Genomic DNA, 12088 nt, shown 5'->3' with positions numbered 1-12088 from the left:
TTAATTTTTTTTTCTTTTTTTTCCATTTTCTCGAGAGAAACGAGATCAAGTCGCGACGCCCATGTTCACGACGTTTCACCCCCTCGCGGCCGCGTACGTGCGTGGTTCTTATCCGAGCGGTTCGCGCGACTGATTAATTGTAAAGGGCCATCGATGGTGGCCGCGTACGAGCGGGCGGTTAGGCGAACGAAGACGTACGAGAGGCGTACACCTTCCGTGCAAGCGATCGAGTGTTTGTCGGAAGGGAAGCCGGGGGACGTTTGCGAGATCGAGCGTTCTCGCGATAAGAACGACGTCTTATCGAGGATGGACAATAATCTTTTAATAGAATTAGAGAGGCGAAAGGACGATCTGCGCGCCGGGGTCATGCTTCTCGCGGCTCTCCACGGGGACGAACAGCCCTTAAAATTGTTCCCCGACGCCAGGCGAGGTGTGGTGCAATATAGGTTCGCGTGCAGACACGTGGGGTGCACGCTCGGTTCGCCTAGGGGTAACTCTGTAACGGCGTGTCGTAGTAACTCACGGTATCGTTAAAAGGGCGCGCGGGGGGGACAGCGAAAGGGGAAAAGATCGACAGTCAAATCGACAAAGAAAGGCGAGTTTATTATGAGAAAACGAGAGAGTGGCAGAAGGAAGGAGCGAGAAACGAGGTCGCCACGACAGTGACGACGGTGGTGGCAGTTTTCGCGAAATTACCGGGTTCACCGGTACGCTTAAGCGGGTGCGGGAACAGAGGGGAGGGGCGGGCGAAAGGGGATGCAACTTGACGTGTGCACGATGTGCAGAGGCGGAAAGAGCGGCCGGGGGGGGGGAGGGAGCAGCGGGGCCCGCGGGAGGGCGACTATGTTGCATGCGTGCGGGGTGAACTAGCGCGATGGCGCAGGTGGTCGGGGGCGACGCGCGGGGGACCATCGGGAATAGGGGGCGAGCAGGCGGGAGATATCACGAGAACGGGGCACGCGGGGCAACGAGTCGCGCGCTAAAGTTCTCTCTCTGCAAACATGGCAGTCGTCACGCAAGTCACAAAACCCGCCAACGATATCTCGCTCGACTTCGCCTCGCCACGAGAGAGCGACGCTCGCGTGTGAGCGCGTGCACGTACACGTGTATCCGCGTATGCGAGGCCGCGGCGCGTTACACGCAAAGCGACTCCGCGAGCGGAGGCCCGGCGTCCACCGGCCCTCGTTGCTTATTCGAGCGTGTTAGGAGCACGCGGACGAGGATTTTAACGCGCGCGCGCGTCCTCGTCGGGTAGGTAGGTAGGTAGGTAGGTAGATAGGTAGGTACGCAAAGTTTTTTTTACCCTGCTCCTTTTCGTGCCCTTTCCTTTTTCGCCCTTTTGCCCCCGGCCGGCTTTGAGCGGGGAGCGCTCGTAAAAACGATTTAGCTGGCGCGGCACAGAGCACCTTCAGAGAATCGGGACCAGATCTCTCTCTCTCTCCTCTCTCTTGCTTTCTCTCGTGGATCGTATATGCCCGGCGTGGCGATCGAAGCAACTCCGGGGATGCAGCGAAGGCGAATCGAAAACGAATTTGGCTATCTCGAGGACGTTATCGGGTTACGTGGGCCCGGACCGTCCGAGGTGTACACAGCCGAGAAGGTTTACATGTCGCGACATCGGTCGTTTCGATTAGCCGTTCGGGAAGGGTAAACGGGTGGTTCTCGTTACCTCCTTTGGACGGGCTGGCTGATGGGAGAGGTGAGCGACCAGGTTGCAGCGCGCTTTTGCCCACCGCCGCCGCGTTCGTGTACTCGCGGCGTTAACTGTCCTTCCCACCCACGACATCCTGTGTAATACGTATAACTGTCGCGAACGTAAACCACTGTTAACTACGAAGCTCGTAAACGGGACATTATCGCGTGTTATTTCGTGTCACGTTGGCGTTAAGAGGTCCTTTTCAGCGCGAGCGCATCACTCGCGGTCGTAAATAAACATATACTTTGAATAAGATTTCTGATTTTAATTATTTCGCCCGTGGTTGTAAAACCCGAGGTACGAGCGTGGATTTTAATTGGAAAGAATCTTCGTAGACCGAGAGCTCGGCTGAAGAGATTCAGCGCATTCGCCGAAGGACAGGTGTGCATCCTCTCGAACCGACCGGACTTGTCGCCGATTACGCCACTGAAATCGTTCGTCAAGGCCGGCGAGCCGCCGCGCGACGGGGTCTTGAATAGCGTTTCGCAAGAACGACCCAAATAACGAACTTGACGCCGACGCGCGGCATCCACCCTTTTCCCGGTGAAAGGTGCTCTCGCGAGTCTCGAGGACGCTCAGGCCGCATTATCGCGGACTCTCCCGCTTCCCCGGCGCGAAATCGAGATCACGCCGCGGCATTATCGTTTCGCGTAATTATCGTTTTCGCGCGATGAATGTCAATGGCGTCGAAAGGTCCGCCGTGATGAGATTTTTCAAAGAAACTTTTCCTCTTACGGCATCGATTTCTCCCACGGCGGAAAGAGAAGACGAACGCGAACGCGGCGTAACGAAGAAATATTATGCCGGGAGAATTTTCTTAGATCTCTCCGCTCTTAACAATCGTTGAGATCGCCGGGAACAAGCTTCGCGGTGAAAGTCTCGCCGGGCTAGTATGAATTTTTAACTCGCCTCGCGCAATGCGGAGAATAAAAAGTGCCCGGTGCCTCGACGCGCGGACCGCTCGCGTTTCTGCAATTTGACGCTCCGAGTGCATCGTCGCGCGAGTAATTAAGGGTCACCAGACAGCTGCGCAGGTGCGTCTCGAGGAGATGAATTCCGGACTGGAGAAATAATTTAAACTTAGTCGCGAAGTGCCGGGCACGAGTTGCCCCGCGAACTATGCGCGAATTACGTGGATCTCTGTTCCACGACGCGGATCCGATAACGGAAAAGAGAGGGCGAGGGGAGGAGAAGGAGGGAAAGGCGAGCGGGCGTTGTCGGACACAATGGGGGGAGGAGGGAGATGGGGGGCCTATCGCGGAAAGATGACGGCGGATGGAAATCGGGACAAGCGGCCCGTCGAGATATACCGCAAGAAGATCGCGGGATCATAGCGGCGATTCTGCACGCCTAGATCCGATCGCGGTGGCCAGCGGCTCTACGCGCTGCAAATAATTACAGCCGTCCTTACATTCCATAGCGAGGCGGGCAAACTGGTTCCGAGCGCGCGGCCACTTGCGCTAGAACGCGGCGAGCGAGAGAGCCGCGGCAGAGGAAACCATATTTCTTTAAAGTATCGTAACGCGTGCTTTTCATCCGTGCGTCCCTGCGTGGCGCAACCACCGCGACAGCGATTTGTATTTGCGTCACATGCGGGAGCCTCGACAATAATTATGCGCATAGACAAAGTACCGCGCATTAAGCGCGCACCCGCGACATTTTCTCTCCGACTTCTACCTCTCGCGCGAGCAATATTATTTCTCTTTCCAAGTGTAATCGGCCGATGTGGAACGCAAAATAAATCTCGCGAGTTTCCCGTGCGCCGACAGTATCGGCGCTCGTAATCGAAAGCCGTTTCACCGGAGACAAAAGTTTTCACTTCTTAAACGTTTCAATAACTGCGTTTCGAATTAAAAGATTCCGTCGGTTCTCTATATTGATAAATTTATTAAGCTCCGCTGGCTCGAAAAAGCATCCGGGGAACGAAGTCGGAACGAAAACTGAAGTAAACTTCGCTCGAAATTAGTTGAAGAATGAGACGCGTCTTGTCTATAGTCGTCGCCGCTTAATTCGCGATATTAATCATGCCGAGTCCTCGAATTCTCGGCATTAAGCTCTCTATCGCTTCGTTGGGGCGAGCGTCGACCCCGTGATAAATTCGTTTCACGAGTCGCGGGGGAAAAACTTTCGGATTAAAAAAAAAAAAAAAAAAAAAAAAAAAAATTATTCCCGTTAAAAATTTAGAGAGATTTGAACGAGGCTGCGGAATCGCCGCTCGTTGTAGTTAAACCCACGCTCGCGTTATTCCCGAGTGTTTACACTCGGTCGCAGAAAGATTTTGCGAACAACAGAAAACATACGTCGTCTCCGCGCGGGGTGCAGGGCCACGGTGCGGTGGCGGTCGTAGGCGCATTAATAATGTAAGTGTGCAGATGGTGTGCAGTGAGTGCGCGGCGCCGCTGACTAGGATCAATGTTCCGTTCGCGGTCTATATAGCTGGCACACGGCCGCGCGCCGCGATATATAGGTAACAACGAAGAGAAAGAGAGAAAGCCGGTGCTGTGTGGGAAACAACACGGTTGCACACACCCTGCTCGCTCGCTCGCTCTCCGTTCCCCGTCCCCGCCCCGCCCCGCCGCTCCGCGGCCCGCACGCTCGGATAATGCATTTGCGCGAATATTTTAACCAATCGTAGCGCGAAATTACCATATGGAAATAAGTTCCCTTTCTCCGTCTCTCTTTCTCTCGATCGATCCGAATTTTCGCCGCAACTAGGCGCGCGCGCGGGGGGCGAAAAAGAGAGAGAGAGAAAAGAAAAAAAAAAAAAAGAGGACTCCTCCAACTTGCGCCGCCAAAGAAAGATTCTCCTTTCCGTCGTGATTCGAGGGAACACGTGGTCCTCGTGTTCCCGCGTAAGCTCGCTGCTTATGGAAACTGTACTTATGTAATTTCGGCACGCGGCCCTCGAGGAAAGAGCCCATTTCGGGAATTTCGTAATTCAGAACGGATGAATCTAATTTTACGCGCCAAACTGTAAATACGCCGCTGAACAGAAGGAGGGGAAAAAGTGTTACGTTACCCCGATCTCACGTTGCGACCGCACGCCGACGCAAGCGCAATTAGGTTTCTCTATTTTCTTATTTTCAACCGTGTCATCTTCCGTGTGAATATAATATCGCAATTTCATTTTCCCAGGCGCCGTCAATATAGAGTTCCCGATCGACGCCGCGAAATAATATTAACGCATTTGAGGGATCGCGCCGTCGAGTTAAAACTGCGGGATTTCAATTTCCAAATGACTCGCCGTGATAAATTGCGGGCCTCTTCAAAACGGGCTCGACGACGGCCGCCGCCAGAATCGAGATATCAAAGCGTGTACTGCGAAGATGAATAGTAACATATTTTATAAATTTATTCACATGATTTAAATAAATCAAAAGTATACAGTTAAGTCTCACGTCACATGCGCAAACGCTCGCGCGGACTTGAACCATCGCCGGATCGCGCGAGCGCATGCACCACGCTTTTTGTTTCTCTCACTCTTCGATTCTTGCCTTCTCTTTCACGCAGCGAATTGTATCTTACATGAGGCGCGGCGATAAAGAGTGTATGCTCAATATACATATTTACATATCATACAATCGTCTTTCCATCGCTTTTTTTTTTCTCACTCTCTTTCTTCCTTACTCATTCACATTTTCCTTTCCCCAAATTTTTTTTTTTTTCTTTTCGAGGACATATAAAATTACAAAAAATTATCTACCTAGTCGAGAATTTCAGAGTCAAAGCTAGCATCATGATCCTATTACGCGGTGAAGACGTCGAAACGCGACGTATGTCAATTACATGGATGTATATGTACAATGTACATACGTACACGGGCGCGTACTTGCGTAGTAAAGAGCATTATTTACACGGATTCGTCGTAAGTAGAAAGTATTTACATAGGGATGAAATCGCCGCCGCGAAAGGGACGATTCGCGCGTGAACTTTGAGATCCTTGAGTGCGTTTGCTGAAAAGTCATCATAAAGTAAAAAAAAAAAAAATAAAAAAGAATTCGCAGAGGTGCACAGAGAGTCTCGGAATTTTCGGCTACGACAACGGTCGATTCTTGTATGAATTTTGTGCCGAGCATTTTAGCGGGATTACAAGCATATTTTTTTACACTTAATTTTAAATCAAACTCGTTCGAAAGAAGATGCCGAATCGAAAATGAACGTCGGAGATCGTCTCTCGAAGTTAAACGCTGTGAATAGAAAATTAAATACTTTTTACCATTAAGCTTTTCGAATACTTAAATCAATTACCTTTTCGCGCTTTCAAAGCTTAATCTGTGCGTGCTAAATTGCGAGTTTTAATCGTAAAGAATTTAATGTAAGAAATTATCACAGTTTGGATGATAGATTTTTTATCAAAAGCAGTTCTGTATATAAGAGAGATCCAAGACACTTTGTATACCAGAACAAAACGTATTTTCGTAAGACATTTAGAAATTCGTAATTATATAGAGGGTGCGCGCCCCGATAAAGGAACAAACGACAAGAGGGTAGGCCGAAAGACTTCTTACATCAAACACGCAGAGTAAAGGAAGACGGGAAAAAAAAAATTAAATGCAGAAATAACAGAAAAAAAAAAGAAATAAAACAGATCAAATAAAAATAAGAAAAAACGTTGTTCACACACTCAGAAAAAAATCGAAATTTTCGTTGAGCAAAGAAGGAAACTGGTGCAATCGTTATCGCAACAGACATCCCCGGAACTTCCAAAGATAATTATGATATGCAAACACTCTGTCTTTCGTCCTCTGCGACGACGTCTCCGAATTATGTACACGAATCTCGCGGAGGTTCGTGGCTCGACGCGCGCACAAAGTCTCTAAGAATTCATAGTTCGTCGGAGCCCGTGACCGTGCGTCGTGCGGACGAACACGAGAACCAGCACAACCTTTTGGAAACGAGCGACTTCCGCTCGCAGTTATCGCACTTGAGTTGAGAGCTCCGAGATCCCACGCGGGAATACCGAAGTTTTTTACAGGGAGCTAAACCAGGTAGGCCTGTCCAGAGGTGGGCGGGGGTGGCGGGGGTGGGGGCTGCTGTTGTCTCCAGGCGGTTCTCTCGAGGGTGGAGTAATCCGAGTCGATGGATGAGTAAATGTGCTCGGACAGCGGTCTTCTGTGGTCCTCGCTAACGCCGCAGTTGGCGGGGTTGGCGGTGGTCGTGACGAGATTATTGCCTGGCACCGCGTCCCGGTAGGCGTGATTGACGGTTAACCTGGGCTGCCCTGGCGACGACGACGGCGGCAACGGCTGCGGCTGCTGCTGCGACAGCATCGGGGCGAGCGGGGCCCCGCCACACGAGTAGGCCGGCGGCGCGTGTTGCAGCATCAGCGCCGACGAGGCGTCCTTGAAAAGCGCAGCACGTTGACCGCCACGCAGAGTCGATATCCCGGTTTTCTCGAGACTGCCGACTCCGCCGTCCAACGTGTAGGTATTGATATTGCGCTTGTAAACCAGCGGCGAGGACTTGCTTTCGATGGATATGTCGCCGACGGCGGTGGTGGTGGTAGTGGTGCTGGTCGCGATAATCGCGGTCGTCGTGGACGACGGAATCGCGTATCTCAATCGTTCCCAGAACCTCTTCTCGCCCCACGTGAGGATGAGCGCCGCTGTTCTCAGGTACGGCCGTAGCTCGGGATCGCGCTCAACCTCGGTGCCAACGTGGCCGGCTTGTATGACGATCAGCTGGGATGCACGGCCGCGCAATGCCTCGTGCAACGCTGCGCGAAACTCGAAACGCGACCACTCAGTCTGAAGAAAATCACGAGTGAGCACAATCAACACGCGTCGAGAAGCGTCTACTGCCTCGAGGACGGCCGGGGCGGGCGCGGAGGCGCGTAACACGCAAGGTAGATCCCGATGATGAAGACAGAGTCTCAGACCGGCCGCGCCGTGTTCGAGCTCGACCGCCAGGGAATGTAGAACGAAATCTTCGTCGTTCGGGCTGTAACACACGTAACAATCGTAGAGCCGATCGCGATCGGCGTCGCAGCAACCCGCGGCGATTGCGGCCGTGGGTCCGAGGTTCGCAGTAGTCGCAGCTTTCCCCGATTTTGTCCGTAGAAATCGCAATCCGTACTTGGAGTAAGCCCAGGCACCGACCGGCTCGCGGAACACAAAGGCGAGCACTATAATCACCAGAAGAACGATGATGGCCGAAAGAGTGGCAGCCACTAGCGGTAAATAGTCGGACACCATGATGCTCTCGATGACGCCGCCTTGAGCGAAATAATCCGAGCAGGCGGTTTCGTTTACGTTTAAACGACGCCGGAAAGACGGCCTGGCGTCACCGCCGTAGTAACACCACACGTCGCCGGCATCGATAACTTTGTGGGCATTATCCGATACCCAGGATGATAACTCTTGCAAAAACTTGCAGCGACACGACCACGGATTCCCACCGAGCGACAGCTCAATCAGTCGAGCATTTAAGGTGACTTGCCACACCGGAAAAGTAACCAGCCGGTTGCCGTGCAGTCTAAGAATTTCGAGCGACCGGAGCGGCAAAAACGTCAAGTTGCCGATGAAACCGATCATATTGTTCTGCAGGTAAAGCTCGCGTAAATGTGACAGCCGCTCGAATTCGAAGCCCTTCAGTTCGCGTATCCGATTATCTTCGAGATGTAAAATCTGCAAGTTGTTGAGGCCGTTGAAGGTGCGATTCTGGATCGACTCGATGCCACTGGCGTTCACGTACAACACCCGCATGTTTTTACGCCCGATGAATACGTGGTTTTGCAGCTCGCGCAACACGTTGCCGTCTAGGTAAACTTCGGTGGCGTCCATTGGTATTCTTCGTGGAATTTCTTCGACTCCGAGTCCCGAGCAGTCGACCGCGTTCGTATTCCACGTGCGGTCGTTGTAACATTTGCAGCCGGCCGGACAGGTCATCTCGCAGTCGCAGGCGTCGAAATCGCAGCAGTGACAAAGGGCGAAACAGTGCGCCTCGTAACGGCAGAGAAATTGTTCCGATCGCGCGGTCGAAGCTGGAACGATCGCGACTCCCCGCGGCCCGGAAGTACGGCACATGACATTGTCGAGGTCCATGACGCGCGGATATTCTCGCGTCGAAGTTTGATTATTGATGGCCGGCAGCCAGTCCATCGAGCAATTACAGTTGAAGGGATTGCCCCCGATGTAGAACTCCGGCAGCGGTTTATTTTCCGGTACCTTCGTCAGCAGCAACGACGTCAGCTCCATCCTCTCGATCATGTTCGCGTACATATCAACCCGGGTGAGATTCACTTTGTGTTCGAACGTGTTCGATCGCACGGTGTTGATGTAGTTGTTGTTAATAAACAACAGCTCGACGCTGTCCGGCACGGACAACGGCGAGAGCTCGGTAATGCGGTTGTGGCTGGCGTCTAAAGTTTTCACCTTAGAGTCGCGAATTTTGTAATAATTGCCGAGACTTTCGATAAAGTTGCCGTGAATGTCCAGCCACTTGAGATTAACGGGGATGAAGGCGTAATCGAACCACTCTATGTGATTTTCCGACAGATTTAATAGCAGGAGGCTGGTGATGCTGGTGAACACGCCGTTAATGTCCGATAGAAAGTTACCGTCTAAACGAATGGCCTCTAATTTTAAGTTGCGGTCGAATGCGTGTCTTTCCACGTGCTGCACTTTATTCCGAGCTAAATTCAATATCTGAAGATTCGGCAGATCCCAAAGCATTCCGTGCGACAGATTTCCGACGTCGTTGCCGATCAAACGTAGACCGGTGAGCTGGTGCAGGTTGCGAAAGGAGCCGTTGTGAAACTCGCTGATCCGATTTTCACCCAGGTCTAAAGTCTTGAGGAAGGCGAGATCGCGCAACGCGTCCGGCACGGCGGTGAGCTCATTGCCGCTGAGATCGAGCTCCTTGAGGTCGGAGCAGTTGCGAAACGCCAAAGTGTCGATGCTCGAGATCGAGTTCCCGGACATCGTTAGGCGGTTCAGCACGAACAGACCGTTGAAAAGTTGCGCTCCTATGGTATGGAGCTTGTTGTCGGAGAGCTCGAGCGTGTGAAGATTGTAGAGCGGCAGGAAGGCGTTGCTCTCGATGCGGTCGATGGAGTTGTTGCGCAGATCGAGAATTTGCAGGAAGAACAGATCCTTGAACATCCGCGCGTCGATGTGCGTCAGCTGATTGTACGAGAGGTCGAGCACGATCAAGCGAATCAGACCGAGGAAAGTAGTCTCGTCGACGTGGTCGCTGGTGAGTCGGTTGTTGGCCAGATTGAGCACCAGCAGCTGCTCCAGCTGCGTAAAAACGCTGTGCGGCAAGTCGCGTAGGCCATTGTACGCCAGGTGTATCTCTCGCAGGTCACGCGTGCTCTTGAAGAGATCCTCGGGCAAAGAGCTCAGCGCGTTGTGGCTGGCGTTAAACGTGCGCAGCACGGTGAGTCCGTTCAGCGCGTTCTTGTCGATTTCGACGATCGCGTTGCGCTGCAGATGCAGCTCTTGAAGCTGCCGCAGGCCCACCAGCGGCCCGTCGTCGAACAGCCGTCGTAGCTCGTTACGCGATAAGTCAAGAATTCGAATGTCCGCGCGGCAAACGGCGTCGTTAAGGTCCGCGCGTGCAGTTAAACCGATGTCGTCGACGTCGCGGATACGATTTCCGGTGAGGTTGAGAGTCTGCAGGTTATCCAGTTCGCAGAGCAGTCTGGGCGGCAACGCGAGAACGTTGCTCTCGATGATCTCGAGGGTATGAAGCTCGCGTAGACCGTGGAACGAGCTCGGGGCGAATTCGAGGTGTCTTCCGGCACCCCAGGCGGCATTGAAAGTTTGTACGACCAGCCGCTTGAGCTCCGGCAAATGATGAAACGCGTTCTCCGGAACGCGAAGTACTTTGCAGCCGTGCACGTGGAGCTCGTGCAAGCCGGTTAAGCGCTGCCAAGTTTGGTTGTTGAAGCTGCTCTCGAAATGATGTACGTCGCTGCAGCGAATCCGCAGCTTGAGCGCCCCGTCGAGAGACGGCGTAAGAGCGGTGATCGCTGTGGTGTCGAGAACACGTAGAGCACAATCCGCCGAGCGGGTGTCGTTGCCAGCTTCGGTAGTCCAGCGGCAGGCGGCCGCGGCCAGGCCGGGGTGCATCGACATCAGCAACAGCAGGAGGAGCGTCGCCGCGAGCAGGCGACGGTACGGGGTGGTTACGCTCGCCGTGGCTACCGCCGGCGCCGACATCGGGGACAGCGTGCCCGAGGGTCCCCCTGGGGACGCTGCCCACAGGAACGTTATCAGCGACATCGTCAACGACCCCATCGTCGCCGCCGCTGTCGTCGTTGTCGCGACGACACCACCCCACGCCACGGCTACGTCGCGCTGCATTTTCACGAAGGGCGGCCCGAGCCCGCGCGCTCCCGACGTCGAGTCGCGACGACGGCGGCAACGGCGACGACGATCACCACGACGACGTTCGCCTCGGCAATCTTGGGGTAACGGGCGGCTCACCCCCTTCTTCCTTTTTCATTCACGTAACGCACACGCGTGTTCGGGCGGCACACAAACCCGCGGTTCGGCACGACGGCGACGACAACGGGGGTGGACGAGGAGGCCGACGGCGACACACGCACACGCGCCACATACACCCGCGCCGGGCTGCTCCGCACTAGGGGGGAGGGAAGGAAGGGAGCGCGCGCGCGCGCGCGCACGCTCACGCACCTCGTATCACGTATCAAACGCGGAGCGGCCCATTTCCCTCGCCCTTTATCCGCGGGCTGGCCACCGCCGCGAGGCCACCCCGGAATCGCAGCACCGTTTACCCGCGCTTCCGCGAAAATGTTCGTCACCTTCTCCCCCGTACAGCTAGGCAAAACGAAGATGCTTCCTTGTCCTTCTCGGGGCTCGCAAAATTTCGAACGGTTCCGCTGTCAAATTTCTACCCCAAGCGTTCGATCCCGCGGGATATCGCGGCGCCCATATTACGTTCTTTCACCGCGGCTGCAAAAGATCAGCCCCCGATTATTCACCACCACGATCGCGCACGACGGCAGCCGCAAAGCTCCACCGACTTATCAAACGAAAACAGGCCCGTACGAGCGCGAGCCCTCGTACTGCACCGTCCCGCGCACTCGCCTCGCATCGAGCACTAGCACTGAACCCCGCGAGCGCCTGAACGCGCATCATCGGCATTCTCGACCGTTGCGGTCCCCGGTTTACCCCCGCCCCCACGGCCTTAGGTGGCACCACCTGCTAGTGGTCGCCAGGAAAGTGCGGCGTGGTCGGTCGAATCCGACCTGGACACGACCGTCGCAGAGAAGTTTGTTTCAAGACGATCGTTCGACCTACAAATTCTTTCGAAAAAAAAAAAAACCCTTTCTTTCCTTTCAACGCAAAAGAGAGAAATCAAATTCTATTATGACACGGACAGTCTAAAGATTTCAAACGAAATAAGCACATATGTGTAGATAAC

At 53.8% G+C, this 12088-nt stretch overlaps 1 protein-coding gene and 1 long non-coding RNA gene across 3 annotated transcripts in view; both read right to left on the bottom strand.

The window, feature by feature from the left end:
- The window catches only part of LOC139102566 (uncharacterized), a 68070-nt gene that overhangs the window by 19550 nt on the left and 36432 nt on the right, over positions 1-12088 (bottom strand). The window lies entirely within an intron of this gene.
- Positions 5024-11787, bottom strand: Toll-7 (Toll-like receptor 7). The gene has a single exon (XM_070656544.1). It carries the CDS (start codon positions 11002-11004, stop codon positions 6676-6678), a length of 4329 nt encoding a protein of 1442 aa, XP_070512645.1. The 5' UTR covers positions 11005-11787; the 3' UTR covers positions 5024-6675.

This window comes from Cardiocondyla obscurior, linkage group LG05 (assembly GCF_019399895.1).
Source record: "Cardiocondyla obscurior isolate alpha-2009 linkage group LG05, Cobs3.1, whole genome shotgun sequence".
NCBI classification, from domain to species: domain Eukaryota; kingdom Metazoa; phylum Arthropoda; class Insecta; order Hymenoptera; family Formicidae; genus Cardiocondyla; species Cardiocondyla obscurior.
The sequence above is the reverse complement of the archived record's forward strand: the minus strand, read 5'-3'. Positions and strand labels throughout refer to the sequence as shown.

What these genes read in the sequence shown, in the direction of transcription:
- Toll-7 (XM_070656544.1), bottom strand. Translation starts at nt 11,004, where the DNA reads ATGCAGCGCGACGTAGCCGTGGCGTGGGGTGGTGTCGTCGCGACAACG.